The sequence below is a fragment of the Rhinopithecus roxellana genome, chromosome 10, assembly GCF_007565055.1.
Source record: "Rhinopithecus roxellana isolate Shanxi Qingling chromosome 10, ASM756505v1, whole genome shotgun sequence".
NCBI classification, from domain to species: Eukaryota; Metazoa; Chordata; class Mammalia; order Primates; family Cercopithecidae; genus Rhinopithecus; species Rhinopithecus roxellana.
In genome coordinates this window covers 47,099,771-47,119,575 of record NC_044558.1, presented here as the reverse complement: position 1 = coordinate 47,119,575, position 19,805 = coordinate 47,099,771, and the positions used below count along the sequence as shown (strand labels likewise).

General features: G+C 38.3%; 1 protein-coding gene across 10 annotated transcripts in view; it reads left to right on the top strand.

Annotated features, from left to right (window-relative positions):
• Nucleotides 1-2,198: 2,198 nt before the first annotated feature.
• The window catches only part of RXYLT1 (ribitol xylosyltransferase 1), a 31,460-nt gene continuing 13,853 nt past the window's right edge, over nt 2,199-19,805 (top strand). Inside the window, exons 1-6 of one of the 10 annotated variants that reach the window (XM_030939334.1) lie at nt 2,248-2,522; nt 3,418-3,573; nt 4,940-5,103; nt 6,804-6,925; nt 7,393-7,495; nt 15,384-15,519. In XM_030939334.1, the coding sequence (XP_030795194.1) occupies nt 15,386-15,519 (134 nt within the window). In that variant the 5' untranslated portion in view covers nt 2,248-2,522; nt 3,418-3,573; nt 4,940-5,103; ... (1 more) ...; nt 7,393-7,495; nt 15,384-15,385. Of the gene's footprint in view, nt 2,523-2,748; nt 2,858-3,417; nt 3,574-4,939; nt 5,104-6,803; nt 6,926-7,392; nt 7,496-15,383; nt 15,520-19,805 lie in introns of those variants that run through there. The other 9 variants (XM_030939333.1, XM_030939339.1, XM_030939335.1 and 6 more) reach the window with 9 other exon arrangements.

Below are 19,805 nucleotides of genomic sequence, written 5' to 3'. Positions count from 1 at the left end.
CTCATCTGCTTCAATTTCACCTCAAGGTTGTTCTGTCTTTAACCTTCACCCTAGTTTTGTTTGGTTGGTTATCAGTATTTTGTTTAATTGACTGTTTAAAGAAGGCATTATAATTTGCTTACTATTTCCCAATGCCAATATATTTCTGTAGAGTTTTATTGCTTATTTTTGTGAGCACTGCACTCACATGAAAAATAAAAATGTATCTTCTTAGGACTGATTCTTACAAATTTGAGATAGCTAGTTTATAACTTACATGGTCAAGCTCTGCTAGAAATATCCTACAAAGGGTTTGACCCAGAAGCTTGGCCAAGCTGTGAAAAATCTCTCAAAGTAGTTAACACACTTCTTGAGTATTACTGGAGACTTGATAAACTTCTAAGAAGAGAATTTTGACCAGGTATCACAAGAAATTTGGATTGGAGACTTCTAAGAATAAGCGTGTACTATTTCACAGTCAGCTAGAAGGCGGCATTAGGACATTATGGCTATTTTCTCAATATCTTGTTGATTAATAGTTCTTCCCTTTGCAGACAGAGTAGAAAATACCACCAAGTAAAGATTTTAGCCCTGCTTTAGTTTAGTTCATCTCATATTCCTTTATTTCTATCCTTCCTCCCACATCTTTCCTTCTCAGTTCTGGTTCCCTATATGCGGAGCTTCAACCCCCAGAGGATATTTAACCTTGTCTCCCCCTCCGCACTGCTGCATTCCCCACTACTTCTCTTTCCCTCTCTTTCCATCCACCTGAAGAGATGAGAGCATATACAGAAAGTAGCTTCCAGCTGTAGCTCAATCATTAAACACCAAGAGAAAGGAAAATGAACTCTGCCAGACTTAGATCAATTAGAAGATTCCTTTGTAACCTAAATACATTTTTAAAAGTTTATAATCAAATTATGCAGTCATTTGCAGTTTGAGGTAAAACAACTCCTTCATTTTCATGGCCCTCTGCCCCATTCAAGATGACATCAGCCGCATATTAGTTTTACCTTGTATGCATTTCTCAATAGTAAAACTATTAGTCAGTAGCATCTGCATGTACATTGATACAGTGGGTGTTTTTTAGTAATTATAAGGTAATTACTTCCTATCCTTAAATAATTGTCATTTCCACAACAAAATAGGATAACCAACAATACAGTGTACATGAAACAACTGCCATCTCTCTAAGACACCAGAATAGCCTGTTAATCAAGGAAAGCTAAATTTATTAAATCTACTACAGTAAGGGAGGCCACACTTTGACAGGAGCTTGGTAGTCTCAGAAGGAGAAGGTTTGGGGTGATATTTATAGGACTTAGGGAGTCTGAGCAAAAATGGTTTAAAACAGGTCTTTGGAGGCAGGGAACTGTTCGGGGGATTGGGTAAAGTGTTTGACCTAATAGTTTAGAGTCAATGCTAGAGTGACCAACTTTTACTGATTTCCTAGGACTTTCCCAATTTTAGCACTAAAAATCCTCCAACTGGAGATTCTTTACAGTCCTGGGCAAACTGGGACCACTGGTCACCCTAATTAGTGGACACACCGTCGCAAGACTGCGGGATAATTTGAGCAGTAGTACCAGATGCAACTGACAGAACATTGTAGCCCATATTCCCAAGGTTGAACAAAAAGTTTATTGAAGCATTCACATTTATAGCCTCTATTTGACAAAATACTGTATGCCTATGTGCGTTCAACTCACATCATAATAAAATTGAACTTTAAAAATATTTTTATTGCAGTAAAGTATATAAAACACGAATTCGACATTTTAACTATTTCTATGCATACAAGTGAGTGGTATTAATTACATTCACAAGGTTGAGCGACCATCATCAATTTTTTTAAAGGACGTTTATATTCACTCATCTATCAATGTAGTAGGCACTGTCCCAGGCGCTAGGGATTCCATGTAGAGCAAAAAATATCACGGTCCATGCCTTCACATGGCCTTCATGGACCACCACGGGTGTTCTTTTTTCCCCGAGTCTTTATGTACTTGGGAAAAGTGACACGGTTGAAAGGTGTAATGGGTACACGGCAGAGGACAGAGAGGCTCCCACCCAGCCCGGCGTCTGGAAGCACTTGGTGTAGTGGCCCCTCCAGGACCCCCTATTCCGGAGCGGGAGGTGGGCAGGCAGGCCCTGGGCCCGGCGGATGAGGCGGGACTGGAGGGGGCGGGGCCTGGGCGGGAGGAGGGAGGTGGGTGTGCCCGGGGCGGGGCTGTACCGGGCTCTGGGCGGAAGAGCCTTTGATGGGGACGTCCTGGAAAGTGCCTGGGCCTGCGCCGGACGTCGCCCGGGCCGCAGCTTCTGTTTCCGGCCGCTCCATGGCGGTGGCTACCTGACTGGAAGCCCGAGTGGGATGCGGCTGACGCGGAAGCGGCTCTGCTCATTTCTCATCGCCCTGTACTGCCTATTCTCCCTCTACGCTGCCTACCACGTCTTTTTCGGGCGCCGCCGCCAGGCGCCGGCCGGGTCCCCGCGGGGCCTCAGGAAGGGGGCGGTGGCCCCGGCGCGGGAGAGACGCGGCCGAGGTAGGACGGGGGCTGCAGCTTCCCTCCGGCTCTGCGCACCTCGCTAGGGGCTGCTGGGCGGCAGGGGCCGGGTTCCCGCACCCCGCTCTCAAGTCTGGGGTTACCCGCGGGGCCTGAGACGCGCTTTGCCTCCTACAGCTCCTCGAGCCAGCCCTTGGCTCGGGATTGGAGAATGGTCCTTAATTCTCACCCAGATCTCACACGGTCTCCCCGCTCCCCATCCCAGGGGGTGACAGGCGCGAACGCCTTTCAAATACGTGTTAAAATGCAAGACGTCGTCTCAAATGCCAGAGATTTGCGGGAGTGCTCCTGGAAGGCCTCAAAATCGCTACAAGGTTTAAGACATCCGTTTCCATGTTGAAACAAAACCCTCTCTAATCCTGCAGTGACCGTAAGGCAGGCTTTACCTCCAAATTCTGGTCCCCTGTCTTATGTTTAATTTATCTTAAGATCAGACTCAGCTTTCTCTCTCCCTTTATTCAGAATTTTGCACGATAGTATCTAAGACTGGTGAACACTACACTCTGAAGTCAGTTTTTTGTGCATAGGTTACCTGTATACAACAGATAAAAAGAATTGCAGAAGTTAAGCCTGTAACTTGATACATATTATCCTGTTATTTTTAAAGGTTTTGTTTTGGGGAAGAGAATTTTCCTGTTTCAAGTTAGCATTTTATTTCTAAGACCTTTCAGAGTAAAAAAAGTTCAGTTAAAAAAATTGCCGATAGTTTCTTTTTTGTTTTCATTGTGTATAACCAGTTTAAATTCAGTTGCTCTATCTCTCAAAAATTAAAGTTAGGATGAAATTAGAACTAACGCTTAATTTAAATGATTTGAATTTACCTACAGCTGCAATAATACCTAACTGGTAAACACTGTTACTCTTTTTAAAACAGAACAGTTCACTTTGGAAAGTGAAGAATGGAATCCTTGGGAAGGAGATGAAAAAAATGAGCAACAATACAGATTTAAAACTAGCCTTCAAGTATTAAATAAATCCACGAAAGGAAAAACAGACCTCAGTGTACAAATCTGGGGCAAAGCTGCCATTGGTAAGTTAATATGTAAAAGGAAGACATGTAAAAAGCATTGTAAAATGTACTTTATTGATATGAAATTCATTTTAATATAATTTATTTCATAACTTGTTAATTAAGGCATCATGATATATTTTTTCACTTTTTGTCAGTAATTCCTTTCTCCTTCCAATTAGACAACATCTGTTTGTAAATGTACACACATACATGTTCCACTGTTGGTCTTCAGCAGAGCACAGCTTCATTTATCGATACATTGAATAGGCTGTATAGTGTCATTAGATTGCAATACATATGTCAACTGAATTTTCATGAATCTGTGTATTTTTTGGACACTTGATACACAAATATAAGATGTGGCCCCTGCCCTTGAGGGCCAAACACATTTGGGAAACACTGAAGAGTACAAAGTTAAGGTTCTTCATTGCAGGCCTTTCTCAAGAGCCTTTAATATGACAGTGTTCATTGTATCAGCGAAGGAATATATTATAGTATGTAGTTGATTAAACTTGATTGCACACAGAAGCGTTTTTGCTGTGAATATCATGAGAGTGTAGTGTTCTAAGATATACATTATACTCAATTAGAGAATGGGGCTGTGAGGGTTCAAAGAGTCACAAAGAATTTAGTGACTTAGAAAGCATTCTATTTGGCCTTTGAACATGAGCTGGGTTTATGTACAATAAGGGATATGGGTAGAAAGTACCCGATGAGAGGAAAATGTACAGAGGATAGTCCTCTGCTCACGGTATTTCATAAATTCGTTCATACTTACATACAAGTATACATCCTGGAAGATTACTACCAGTCTCTAAATTTCAAGTACCTGAAACCAGGTCTTCAATCATCAAGTTCTGACCATTATTTTTTAAATAAAGTCTCTAATACTGACTTCTTCTCTTAAATCCCAGATTTTCATTTCCAGACTTATTTCTTTTCAATCTGATAAGCGCAAAGTGGCCAAGTGAATTTCATCAAATGCTACCTTTTTTTTTTTTTTTAACACCTCTGCTGGCAGGAAAAATGCTACTTTCATCAGCCTATTCTCTAGGCACAGTTATAAAATACCGTTATAGACATTCCCATTCAAAAAGGGAAAAAATTGAAGTAAAAAAGTGTCACTGGTCCTAGCAATTTTGAAATCTAAATTTCATCTGAATGGTCAGCTCTATTAGATTATATTGCAGGCCTAGGAATAATCTATGACTTGTACAGCTTTGCCCTCTGGCATTTCAGCCATACTCTTGAAGTCATCTTTTCCTTTTTCATAAAAAGTAACACAAGTTTGCAGCTTAGTAATTTTATCAGCCTGTTGACAGCTGGTAAAATTTGCAGAGCCCATCAGCCTTCTTTCATTGTGACCTCTTTCTGTCTTTTTTAGTCCAAGCTGGCAGTGTTTCTGCTCATACAACATTCTGAAGAACCTTGTGGGCCTCCTGTGTATGTCACAGGATTCACTCCATTAGATGGGAAGCTCCTCTGCAGATCTTTTCTGAGTAATCCCATCTCCATTTCTGGCTTCTGCTGAGGTGGCTGAGGAGACCTGTAAGTCACATGTGTAATCTCTTCAAAGAGCCCTTTGTGTGAATGAATATTCAGATCTTCTGTTCCTTCTGAGACACTAGCAAAAGGTTGTGCAGCCACATCCTTGGTCTTCTTTCTGGAACACCCTTTGCAGACAGTAAATCTAATTTTTCACCTCTTTTGCAATCTTAATGGTCTGAGAATTTCCCAGATCATCAAATTCTGGTTCCCTTTTGCTTAACAGTTTTTCCTTCTATCTCTTTCTTCTTATATTTCATTAAGCACCAAGAAGAAACCAGTCCACACCTTTCACTTTGCTTGAAACCCTCCAGCTAATTATTAAAGTTTATCACGAGTTCTACTTTCCACGTAACTGCAGGATACAATCCAAATAAGCTTTTTACTGTTATATAACAAGGATCCTCATCCTTCCAGTTTCTAATAACAAACATTCCTGATTTTCTTCTGAGCCCTCACCAACAATTTCTTTAATATGCATATTCTAGGCATGATGTCTCACGTCTGTAATCGAGCACTTTGGGAGGCTGAGGCAGGTGGATCGCTTGAGGCCAGGAGTTCAAGACCAGCCTGGTCATCATGGTGAAACCCCATCTCTACCAAAAATACAAAAATTAGCCAGACATTGTGGCACATGCCTGTAATCCCAGCTACTCAGGAGGCTGAGGCAGGAGAATTGCTTGAACCAGGGAGGTGGAGGTTGCGGTGAGCCAAGATCATGCCACCTTATTCCAGCCTGGGCTACAGAGCGAGACTCTGTCTCAAAAATAATTAATTAATTAATTAAAATTTTAAAAAATTGCATATTCTTACCAACAATCTGCTTATGATGATTTAGGTATCCTGTAAGACAATACAGGTTTTCTCTAGTCTGCCTCACTTTGAGTCTTCACTGGTTGAGTCATTAACATCCATATTTCTATCTGCAGGTTATTCAAGGCAATCTAATCTAGGCTTTTTAAAATCATGTCCTTACAATTCTCTCGGCCTTTACCCATTACCCAATTTCAGAGCCACTTCCACATTTTTAAGTATTTGTTACAGTAGCACCCCATTTCCAGGTACCATAATCTTAACTGTATAATCTATAGCATCCTATTGCAACTGTAACAAATTACCACAAATTTAGTATCTTACTTTTCTGAAGGCAGAACTCTAAAATGTGTGGGGGCTGTGTTACTTTTGGAGGCTCTAGAGGAGAACCTGTTTCCTTACTGTTGAGAGTTTCTAGGGGCTACCCGCATTCCTTCATTTATGGCCCCACATCACTCTGACCTCTACTTCCATCTTTATATATCCCTTGCCTCACTCTGACCCTCCTGCCTCCCTTGTGTGAGGACTCTTGAGATTACATAGGGCCCACCTAGATAATCTATAATAATCTCTTCACCTCAGCATCCTTAACTCAATCGTATTTTTAAAGTGTCTTTTGCCATGTAAGGTAACATATTCCTAGATTCTAGATATTAGAATATGGACATCTTTGCTGGTGGGGCAGGGAGACATTATTCAACCCATCACATTTGTAAAGCTTTATCTAATTGGCCATGTTTTAAACATAGTGGCTTGGGTTTCCTTTAGTACCAGGGTACAATGAGAATGAAACAAAAACCTCTTTGAGTGTAACCAAAACAGGGTGCCCAGAAGTGGTGTATGGTCTCCATAGTGCCTCATTGAGTAACGCTGCTCTCCTCTACTCTCAGAGCTTTCATTCAGGTGAAATCATGATAAAACATCAGGAGCTGCCATAAGGAGAAAAGATGTAGTGGCATTTGTCTGTGAAGGGGATCATGCATTCAGGGATATGTGTTCAAGTGAGGAGGAGGTAATGTCCCCTTGACATATTGAATGTATTAATATATGTAAATACATGAGCTCCTCTGGCTCCATTTGGCACAAAATGGCAACTCCCCCTAATTTGTTATAAAAATAGTTCTAACCACATAGTATAGTTTACTTTGTAATATAGTACATTTCATTTCAGAATAAGACAGGTGTAAAGATCTATATAAATTAGGGGTTTCTCAAATCTAGAGTAGGAGAGGTCTTTAATATTAACTCACATTTTGCCACATTTTACACACTGACAGCTTCTGAGCTGTGTCTCTCATTAGCTGCCATGTTGATGATTTGGAGCTGTTGCTTGGTAGCACTGCCTGCCAACGGCCCAAAGGGGAGGCATTCTGGTTTTACAGTCAAATGAATAAAAGAATAGAACATAAACTTGTCTCATGCACCAGAGTAGATGAGACAGTAAATTGTTTTGATTTTGTTTTTGTTGTTAATTATCAGGCTTGTATCTCTGGGAGCATATTTTTGAAGGCTTACTTGATCCCAGCGATGTGACTGCTCAATGGAGAGAAGGAAAGTCAATCGTAGGAAGAACACAATACAGGTATTAGTTGTATTAGTTGTGCAACATTAACCTTTGGTGTTTTGCTCTACAATATTTTATGTGAATACTAAAAGAAAAATAATAGGAAAATATATTTATAAAAATATTTCTATTTCAACTTGTAAAGAACAGAGAAGTAAATCTCATGAATATGTATTCATAATTAAGCTTACTTGGACCTTATGAAATTGTATATTGCAGAATACTTTTTTGGAATCATATGTCTATTTTATTTTTATCTAATTATATGGAAAAGTTCATACTCCACATCTTACAGCATTTGAATGGTGACAGCCATTTAAAACATTCTGTATCTTGGAGGAATAATATGTAAACCTAAAAGTATTTTCATTTTTCTCTTTCATATAATAGTCATGTTCACTTTTTTACATATTTAGATGATATCAAAGCTCTTGCTGTCACTTTTCAGATTTTTGTTTATTAAAACAAATTTGATGAGTTATATCAGGATTTATTTTTTATTTTAGATTATTTATTTTTTATTTTAGATTTAATAAAACCAATGTATTGCTTAGACTTTTTTGGCCTTTTTATATAACTCTTATCTATGACTGCATATTTTCTGAGTGTTTTTAAGTATGTTAGGATTGTTTTATTTAGGAAAACTATAATTTTATCATATGAAATGCTATTTTATTAGATTTTGCTTTCTTGAAATTAAAAATAAAAAATTATTTTTAAATGCTTATTTTATATAACAGTTGTATTATTAGGGGGAAAATGTGAACTAAAGATTCTGCTTTCTATTGGAATTTCATTTACAGAAATCAGGAAAGGAAAAGCTATAGTTAGCATCAGTTTTGTTCTAATTTTTACTACAGCTTTAATTCTTTATTTACTTTTTATACACTTGGAAAGCAATTTTATTGCATGTATCTTTTCAAAGTTATACTTAACAAGTAAACAGATTTTTAAAATTATCATTGGTAATGATTATTTTTCCTTTCATCTTCATGCTTCTGTTGATCTAATCCCATTCAAGAGCTTAAGTATAGACCTAAACTTACAATGGTTGGATTTGGGTGTTTGAAAGTAAATGTGTATTATGTATATAAATCTAATATTTTGGTATTTGAAAAGTAAATGTGTGTTAGGGATATTAGTCTAATCCATAATATATAACATTTTCAGAAAAGTTATTAAAAATTCATAAAGACGTTAGCATCTTTAAGGTTAAAATTATACATTGTTGCTATAATAATAGTGACAGATTTGAGCAAAGAACATTAACTCCCAAAAGAAAGCCAAATGTATCCTTTACTTCTGAAATATTTGCGGGAGATTTTACAGGCATACTTTAGAGCTATTGGGTGTTCAGTTCCACACCACTGCAGTAAAGCAAATATTGCATTAAAGCAAGTCATATGAATTTTTTGATTATCCAGTGCATATGAAAGTTACGTTTACACTGTACTGTAGTCTGTTAAGTGTGTAATAGTATTATGCCTAAAAAAAAAAAAAAGTACCTTAAGTGAAAAATACTTTATTGCTAAAAAATGCTAACAGTTATCTGAACCATCAGCAAGTCATCATCTTTTTGCTGGTGGAGGGTCTTGCCTCAATGTTGATGTCTAATCAGGGTGTTGATGACTAATCAGGGTGGTGGTTGCTGAAGGTTGGGGTAGCCGTGGCAATTTCTTAAAATACGACAACAATGAAGTTTGCCACATCAGTTGACTCTTCATTCACAAAAGTTTTCTCTGTAGCACATGATGCTATTTGGAGGCATTTTTACCCATAGAACTTCTTTCAAAATTGGAGTCAATCCTAGGCCGGACGCAGTGGCTCATGCCTGTAATCCCAGTACTTTGGGAGGCTGAGGTGGGTGGATCACTTGAGGTCAGGAGTTCGAGACCAGCCTGGCTATCATCATGAAACCCCATCTCTACTAAAAATACAAAAATTGGCCAGGAGTGGCAGCACACACCTGTAATCCCAGCTACTTGGGGCGCTGAGGCAAAAGTATCCTTGAACCTGGGAGTCAGAGGATGCAGTGAGGTAAGATCATGCCGCTGCACTCTAACCCCAGGTGACAGAATGAGACTCTGTCTCAAAAAAAAAAGTTAAAATTGGTGTCAGTTCTCTCAAACCCTGCTGCTGCTTTATCAACTACATTTTTTTAATATTCTGAATCCTTTATTGTCACTTCACCAGTGTTCACAACATTGTATCCTCACTGGAAGTAGATTCCATCTCAGGAAACCACTTTCTTTGCTCATTCATAAAAAGCAGCTCCTTATCTGTTGAAGTTTTGTCATGAGATTGCAACAATTCAGTCACACCTTCAGGTTCCACTTCTAATTCTACTTTTTTTGCCATTTCTACCACATCTGCAGTGACTTCCTCCCCTTAAATCTTGAACCTCTCAAAGTCATCCATGAGGGTTTAAATCAGCTTCTTCCAAATTCCTTATAATGTTGATGTTTTGACCTCGTCCCATGAATCATGAATGCTCATGGTATCCAGAATAATGAATCATTTCCAGAAGGTTTTCATTTACTTTGCCCAGATCCATCATAGGAACCACTGTCTGTGGCAGCTATAGCCTTATGAAAAGTATTTCTTTTGTTGTTGTTTTTTTTTTTTTTTTTTTTTTTTTTTTTTTTTTTTTTTTTTTTTTTGAGACAGAATCTCGCTCTGTCACCCAGGCTGGAGGGCAGTGTCGTAATAGCTTGCTGCAACCTCCGCCTCCTAGGTTCAAGTGATTCTTGTGCTTCAACATCCCAAGTAGCTGGGACTATGGGCACACGCCACCACACCCAGCTAATTTTTGTATTTTTAGTAGAGATGGGGTTTCACCATGTTGGCCAGGCTGGTCTTGGACTCCTGTCTCCAAGTGATCCACCCACTTCAGCTTCCCAAAGTGCTAGGATTACAGGCGTGAGCCATTGTGTCTGGCCAAAAAGTATTTCTTAAATAAGACCTGAAAGTCAGAATTACTCCTTGATCCATGGGCTGCAGAATGGATATTTTGTTAGCAGGTATGAGGACATGAATCTGTCCATCTCCATCAGATCTCTTGGGTGACCAGGTGCATTGTCAATGAGCAGTAATATTTTGAAAGGAATCCTTTTTTCTGAGCAGTACTTCTCAATAGTAAGCTTAAAATATTCAGTAAACCATGGTGTGAACAGATGTTGCTGTCATCTAGGCTTTGTTCCATTTATAGGGCACAGGCAGAGTAGATTTAGGATAGTTCTTAAAGGTCCTAGGATTTTCAGAATGATAAATGAGCATTGGCTTCAACTTAAAGTCACCAGCTACATTTAGCCCCTAATAAGAGAATCAGCCTGTCTTTTGAAGCTTTGAAGCCAGGCATTGACTTCTCTCTATGAAAGTCCTAGATGCCATCTTCTGCTGATATAAAGCTGTTTCATCTGCATTGAAAATCTGTTGTCTAGTGTAGCCACCTTCAGCAATGAAGATCTTAGCTAGATCTTCTGGATAACTTGCTGCAGCTTCTACATTAGCACTTGCTGCTTCACCTTGCATTTGTATGTTATGGAAATGGCTTCTTTCCTTAAACCTCATGAACCAACCTCTGGTAATGTCAGACTTTTCTCCTGCAGCTTCCTCACCTTTCTCAACCTTCATAGAATTGAAAAGAGTGGAGGCCTTGCTCTGGATTAGGCTTTGGCTTTAGGGAATGTTGTGGCTGGTTTGATCCTCTATCCAGACTATTAAACCTTTCTCCATATGAGCAATAAGACTATATCACCTTCACATCATTCATGTTGTTCACTGCAGTAGCACTTTTCGTTTCCTTCAATAACTTTTCCTTTGCATTCCCACCTTGGCTGTTTGGCACAAGAGGCCTAGCTTTCAGCTTGCCTCAGCTTTTGACATGCCTTCCTCACTAAGCTTAATTATTTCTAGCTTTTGGTTGCAAGCTTCTCTAACCCACTTTATTTTATTGTTGTTGTTGTTCTGTTTTGTTTTGTCTTAGGCTTTTAGCAGCCTGAAGCCATGGTTTTTAGTATTTGTCTTTAGGAATAAGCAGAAAAGAGGGATAAGGAAGAGGCTTTACTGGCCCTACCAGAAACAGAAACTAAGAATCCATGCCTATATTCTCTCCCTCGGACACTCCTGAAAGTGAGAGACTTGCGACTCTTCCTTTCACCTAGAGGGTATTATAGGGTTATTAATTATAGGGAACACTTAGAGGGCATTATAGGGTTATTAATTGGCCTAATAGTGTTGTGTCTCAGGGAATAGGGAGGCCCAAGGAGATGGGGAGAAATGGGGGAATACTGGTTGGTGGAGCAGTAAGACCACACACACAGCATTTATCTATTAAGTTTGCCATCAGATCTTGTAAGACTTATTCACTATTATGAGAACAGTACAAGAAAGACCTGTCCCCATGATCCAATTACTTCCCACCGGGTACCTCCCACAACATGTGGGAATTGTGGGCACTACAATTCCAGATGAGATTTGGGTGGGGACACAGCCAAACCATATCACCGTCTCATAGTGAGCACATGCTGTTGGAAAATGGTACCAATAGAATTGCTTGACTGGGGATCACCACAAACTTGCAATTTGTAAAACACTCTTTATTTGCAAAGTACAATAAAGTGAAGCACAATAAAATAAGGTGTGCTGGTATTACGGCCAAAGAGTAATACCTTTTCCTCTTAGAATTTAAGAGAACTATATGCAAGAAAGGTCACCATTGTATGAGGTTTTTTTAAACAGCTTATTAAAGTGTTAGGTTCGTGAAAAATAGCGTACATAATTTATCCAAAATTAATAAGCTTTTATGCATTCTTGAGTTGAATCAGCTACATGGGTACTAACTTAAGTGTTTCCACACATTCACCATCCTTATTTGACCAAAAGTGAATCAGAAGTAATGGCTCACCTTGAAGATATTGGAAGAATTTCTAAGTACTGTTAAGATACTTATTGAAAATAAGTGTAAATATATTTTGTTTAAATAAACAAATAAGCTTATATCATTTAGTTGTAGCCTCGAGACAATTCTAAGACAGAAGTAGAAAGGATATCATCAGTGTTGCAGGGCTCATCAGGCTCAGGAATGCTGATTTTCATCAACACATAGGCCCAAAGAATGAATTCCAGCATACCAAATAAATGATATAGAATGGAGAGAGAGCCATCAGTCAGGCCATGTGTTTGTATTGGTTTGATTGACACATTCTTTCATTATAGGCAGGCTACAAGTGATAACCAATTGTTTGAGGGTTGATTACATATGGAACCATAATATGGGATTTAATTATATGTAGTGCTTTTAACTCTATTTCAGAAAGAAAGACAGAAATATGACTCCTTATTCACCACTGAATCAGTAACATCATCCATAGGCTGTGCTCAGAATATTAATGCATGAATACATACAGGGCAAACTGAACTTCTGGATGAGCCTGATGAAGCCCCGTCAGTTCTGGGCAGCGTCGCATGTGATTCAGTAATTGAGAGCACAGACTCTGGAGCCAGACTATCTTAGTTCAAATTCTTTTATTTTTTTGAAACAGAGTCTTGCTCTGTCACCCAGGCTGGAGTGCAGTGGTGCAGTCTCGGCTCACTGCAACCTCCACCTCCCAGGTTCAAGCGACTCTCCTGCCTCAGCCTCCCAAATAGCTGCGATTATAGGCACCCATCACCACTCCCGGCTAACTGACCTCATGATCCGCCTGACTCGGCCTCCAAAACTGCTGGGATTACAGGTGTGAGCCACCGCGCCTGGCCTAGTTCAAATTCTTCTGTCACTTTGCTGTCTGACCTTGGGCAAGTTTCTTAACCTGTTGCAGTTTCCTCACGTTTAAGGCAAATAGTAGTTCATATTTCACAGGATTATTCCAAAGATTAAATGTGTTAATAAATTACAGGGCTTACAATATAGTATTTAACATGTAATAATCACTGTAGAAGTCTTGTTGCTATTTTCTTATTTTTAGTGTTACTTAACTAAGTACTGCAACATCTTCCTACAAGCAGTTCTCCTTTTTCTGTTTCCATTACTGTCTCTTATCCCTCCATCATGTATCTGCCCACAAATGCCTTATTGATACATTCTTTATATTAATATGTTCAATTCAGTTTTAAGCTAGCCTGAGACCCATTCTGTCTCTTGAAGGAACTTTGCCTGCCACTACTCATAACCATCATATGTTGATTTATAGTTTAATCTCGTAGGACAATTTTATTTTTAATTTCTTAGGAGGAAACTTACTTCTACTCAGCGTGGCTTTTGCTCATCCCCCAAAGACTGCCTTCAGAATCCTATCATTTCTCTGTATAGTCATTACCACAGGCTTATAAATGTCTACCCATTTGGTAAAACAAAAGGTAGATCATAAATTATTAATTGTTATCAAGATTCGATTATAACATCTTCAATGAGCATCTGCTGCTTATGAAAGAATTGAACTTATTTCCAAAGATCATGATAGAATAAAACATGTCGGATGGCATTTTTAGAATTTCCAGACATTACTTCGTAAGAAGTTAGCTCACTATGAATGAAAGCATTTATAGATAACATTAATGGTTAATGACATGACATTTATTCAAGTCAGATGCTGGAGCATAAATCAGTGCAGATCCCAAAATTTTCATTGGTAAGCAAAGACAAAACATTTTTTCAAAATGCCACATTTATTCTTTTAATGTTAAAATATCCTTTAAAAAATAGTAGTGATAGTGATGGCCAATGCTTATAAAGAGCTTACTATGCGCCAAACAGTTCTATACACTTAATAACTTAATTTGTTTAATCCTTACCACAACCCAATGAAGTATCATTGTTTACATTTTGCAAGTTAGGAAACTAAGACACAAAGAGATTAAATAACTTCTCCACAGCCACAAACTAATAATTATAACAAATAACATCTAGCATTTACCTAGCTCTTACTATGTTTGAGACTCTATTATTCAGTGCTCACAAGGATCCATGAAGCGGGTACTGTGCTTACCTCGTTTGAGCACTGAAAGGCTAAGTACCTGGCCTAAGGTTACATCTAATTAGTGGGTAAAGCCAAAAGTCAAGCACTACACTCTTGACTAAGGGACTATTCTGAGTAAGAGGCAGTCGGGATTTTTATTTTTAATGTCTTAAAAAGTTGATGATTCTGTATTGGTCCCTAAAGATCATTTTCAGTTTTTTGTAGTAAGTGGAATCTTGAAATCTAAGAACTGATGAACTAAGCAGTGTCCTAGAGTAACAACTCTGAGTTCAAACCTTATCCAGTGTAATATTTAGAAACCTTGTTTTAAAAATGCACTATTTTGATATATTTTTGGTTTGACAGAAGACAGCTGCTGAAACTCTCTCTCATCACTCCTGTTCAGCCAAAGTCTCACCCAAACCCATGTAGTCAAGATAAAGAAATGAGAAATTGCCAGCTCTTGGCTCTTATGCCTCTTCAAAGATTAATGAGCATTCAGGCTGCTTAGAAGGCATCCAGCTGTGGGTGAGATTGGCTTCCAGCCTGGCAGAGTAAACACTGAGGCCCACAGTCTTGTCCCAGCTCTGCTGCTGGCGTCCTATGAGATTTCCCAGCCTTCTGGGGTCTTATTGTCTTATTTTAAAATGGAAAGAATCCTGAGTCAACAGCAACATTGAAGTAGTTGCTGTGTTCCAGGGCTTTTACAGATACTAGCTCAGAGAATTTTAATCCTCACAACCACCCTGTGCAGCTGGTGGTATTACTCCCATTTTGCAAATGAAAACCTTGATGTTCTGAGAGAGTAAATGACTAGTAAACAGTAAAGATGGGATTGAGCCATGGTCCTTCCTTTAACATGATAGATTAATCCACATGATCTAGAAGTCACCTCCAATATTAAATATACTTGATTCTATAATGTTATGTTGAATTATTTTCTTTTTAAGAGATGGGGGTCTTGCTATGTTGCCCAGACTGGAGTGCAGTGACTGTTCACAGACAAGATCATAGCATACTACAGCCTCGAACTCCTGGGCTCAAGAGATCCTCCTGCCCCAGCCTTCTGAGTAGCTGGGAATATAGGTATGCAACACTGGCCTGGCATCATGCTGAATTCTTAAATGGAGTCATTTTTAGAAATTCTTATTAATGCTTTGGGTCTAGAATTTTTTTCCTAATCTGCTACAACCCAGTTATAACCTCATCTTGACTTTTAAATGTTTTTAGATTTTAATATCCTCTTTATAGTAATTTAATTATAATTTTGCCGTAATCCCTGTTAACTGTGATTTAACTTTTGCACATCTAATGTGCCCAATTCTTGATTATCTTTCAAAGTTTTTAATTTTTTTAACTGTGTGTCTTTTCAGGGTTATGTTTACTACTTAGTGAATTTTAGGCACAGGGTGCACAGTGCATGTATATACTTGAAGGGTTCTCTGATGCTTTTGCTTACACAAACTAAATTAATAGCCCCCTTTTGCTATACTCATAATTATGAAAAAAAGAGTGAAGTGCTGCAATAAAAGCATACCTGATGCGTGAAATTATAATAGAAGCAAATAAAAAAGAAAAGCTTTTCTCCCCTAAATCTAATATATAATATTTCTACAATAGACATTCATCTCTTGGTGATACATTTAGGAGATTTTATATACTTAGGAAACTAAAATTGCCTTTAGCTACAGGTAAGCTGCCTAAATAGTAGTAGAAATGGAGAGAAGTGGGATGGAAAACAAATATTTACGACCAAAAGGAATAACAACTTAGCTGTCTTTGAAAAGATAAATTTGATTCACATAAGATAGTATTATATTTTTTTCTCTTCAGAACACAATTTGTCATAGAATGGATCATAAATAGTCTGAATGAACACTGAATAATTTTTTTAGATTATCGCCCTTATCTAAAAAGAACTTTGGTATAGATAAAAATTAGAATATCAAGTAAACAACTTCTTACAATACTGAAGCCTACTTAATAAGAGAATTGCTATTGCTTGAATCAGTCATCGGCTGATGACTCATCTCTTAAATTAGGCCTCAACTACAGAGCAAAGAGATCCTTGCTTGGAGGGTTATGTATGATATAAGAGAAAGGAGGTCGCCATCAGTCAAAGGTCTTTCTTGTAGCCTTTAAGTGATAACTTTTCATGTTACTGGTATACTCCAGTAGGATTTTCTGGGGCCAGCTAAATCCACCTAGCATGAATTCCAAAATGCCACATCATAAGGTAGACTATTCACAGTTGGAGGTCTAGCCCTTACTCCCATTTCCTCTCTCTGTTGATGTGTAGCTGCTGTAGGACACTCAGATCTCTATTATAGTCCACTCTGCTCTGTTCGTTACCCAAGGAAATGGTTTCTCCACAGTTCTTGTTCTCAGTTTCTTACTAAGTTGTCAGTCATATTGCTTAAAACTTTGATCACCAAAATATCATTGCTCCCTAGCTTGGGAAAATGTATTTATACTGGCATTAAATGTATAATTCTTCAAAAATTAAAATATTAAATAAATTGAGAGATCAAAGTATCCATTAATTCATTTTCTACTAAATAATTGTTGAGCACCTCCTAATGTTTAATTTCCCCTTTCCTCTTTCCTAGTCTATGGAAATGGGCATTAGTATCTCCTTGCAAACTCAGACAAACTAATAGCTGAAGGGGGTAGTGGATTTATTTATAAAGTTATTAATTTATGTACTGCTTGGAGCAACATAAGTAATATCTTATTCCTAAAGGGCCTTTCAACTGGGCATGGTGGCTCACTCCCATAATCCCAGCACTGTGGGAGGCCAAGGCAGGAGGATCACTTGAGCCTGGGAGTTTGAGGTCAGCCTGGGCAACATAGTAAAACCCCATGTTTTTTCATTTAAAAAAAAATTAAAAATAAAACAGAGGGCCTTTCCATAGTTTTCACTATAGTAGAATAAATAAATACCTGATTTGTCAGCAAAATATGTGAAAGCAAGATCTTACGATAACCTCACCTGGGAAGTAAAAAATACCTGTATTTTGGTATGTTAACATATGGGTGAAAGAACAAGCTGCAGAGGAGGCTAAAAATTTATTTTTAAAATATCAAAATATAGACTGGGAGCGGTAGCTCCCGCCTGTAATCCCAGCACTTTGGGAGGCCAAAGCAGGCAGATCATTTGAGCTCAGGAGTTTGAGACCAGCCTAGGCAATATGGCGAAACTGTATCTCTACAAGAAATACAAAAATTAGTGCCTGTTGTCCCAGCTACTTGTGGGGCTGAGGTGGGAGAATAGCTTGAGCCTGGGAGGTCAAGGCTGCAAGTGAGCTGTGATCATGTGACTGCTTTCCTGCCTGGGCAACAGACCCTATGCCAAAAAAAAAAAAGAAAAGAAGAAGAAGGGCCAGGCATAGTGGCTCACACCTGGAATCCCAGCAGTTTGGGAGGCTGAGGTAGGAGGATTGCTTGAGCCCAGGGGCTCAAGACCAGCCTAGGAAACATGGTGAAACCCTGTCTCTACAAAAAACACAAAAACTGTGTGTGTGGCAGCACAAACCTGTAGTCCCAGCTACTAGCGAGGATCACTTGAGCCTGCAAGGTCAAGGCTGCAGTGAGCCTAGATTGCACCACTGCACTCCAGCCTGGGTGACAGAGCGAGACTCTGTCTCCAAAAAAAAATACTACTAAAATATAAAAGTTGGGCTATTTCTATGTTTATAACACCTTTCCTTAATGAGAGCTGAATTTATAGGCTGTGTCATTCAAAATGTATAATAATTGAACCCAATGTTAAATATAACGCCAGACTCATTTCTCCTCTATTTGAGCATTTATCTATATGAACTTTAATCTACAGCCATTTAAACTGCTAATATTTAAATATACCCAAATTATTTCCTATAAAATTATAGGAAATTGTTTTTTAATGTTTTAATTTTTTAACTTATTTTTGAAATAATTTTAGACTTAACAAAAATATTGCAAAAATGGTACCAAAAAAAATCCGTTATACCTTTCATCCAGATTCCTCAAATACTAACATCTTACATAATTACAGTATAATTTTTTTTTTCAGGAAAACAACATTGATATAAAACTATTATCTAATTTACACATACATTCCCACTGCTGTCTCTTTTCTGGCCTAGTTTCCAATCCGGTCACATGGTGTGCTTGGTTTCATATCTCCTTGGCTTCAGCCAGTCTGTGACAGTTTCTCAGTCTTTGTTGACCTTGTGACTTATGAAGAGTACTGCCCATTTATTTTGTAGAATGTCCTTTAGTTTGGGTTTGTCTGATGTTTCCTCACAATTCAATTCAGGTTATGTATTTTGGTTCCGAATACCTCAGAAACAACATCGTGTCATCCTCGGTGTGTCATATTTGTTCCCATTACTGATTATGTTAACTTTGATCACTTGGCTAAGGTGCAGTCTGCCTGGTTTGTTCACTATAAAGTTACTGTTTTTCCTATTGTCATTTTTACTAGGAGATTCTCTGGGACCGTGTAAATAACCTGTTTTTCAATATGATTACAAGGTCCCAGAGTATCTCCCTTTCACCCACAAATTTTAGCATCCACATAAATACCCAAAGACAAATAATGAAACAAATACCATTCGTTGAATCAGTCATCAGCTGATTATTCATCTCTTAAATTAGGCCTCATCTTCAGAACAAGGAGTAAAATGTTTAGTAGTCTTAAACGTTTGAATTTCAAGAAACAAAGTGAAAGGAGCACATAATTTGAATATATGAATTATTTTGGAACAAAGAATTAAATTGTTTGTTATATGCAAATAAATACATAAAAAACAACCAAGAAAACCTCATAAAAATCCCCAGAATTATGGGATAAAAATTTAAAAATAAAGTGCAATCCCAATAAGACTTTAGTGTTGACCATTCATTAGAAAAAAAGCCTACTGCAATAGTCCTGTCAATAAAAAAAGAAGAAATTGATAAAATAAAAAAGCCAACTATTAGAAGAGTTTAGGGCCAGGTGCGGTGGTTGGCCAGGCACAGTGACTCATGCCTGTAATCCCAACACTTTGGGAGGCTGAGACAGGCAGATCACCTGAGGTCTGGAGTTTGAGACCAGCCTGGCCAACATGGTGAAACCCTGTCTCTATTAAAACTACAAAAATTATCCAAGTGTGGTGGCACACACCTGTAGTCCTAGCTACTTGGGAGATGAGACAGGAGAACTGCTTAAACGCAGAAGGCAGGGGTTGCAGTGAGCAGAGATTGCACCATTGCACTCCAGCCTAGGTGACAAGAGTGAAATGCTGTCTCAAAAAATAAAAAAGGAGTTTAGGAGGCAAAAAAATTTTTAAAAAGTAAGTAACAGGCCAAATGTGGTGGCTAACGCGTGTAATCCCAGAACTTCGGGA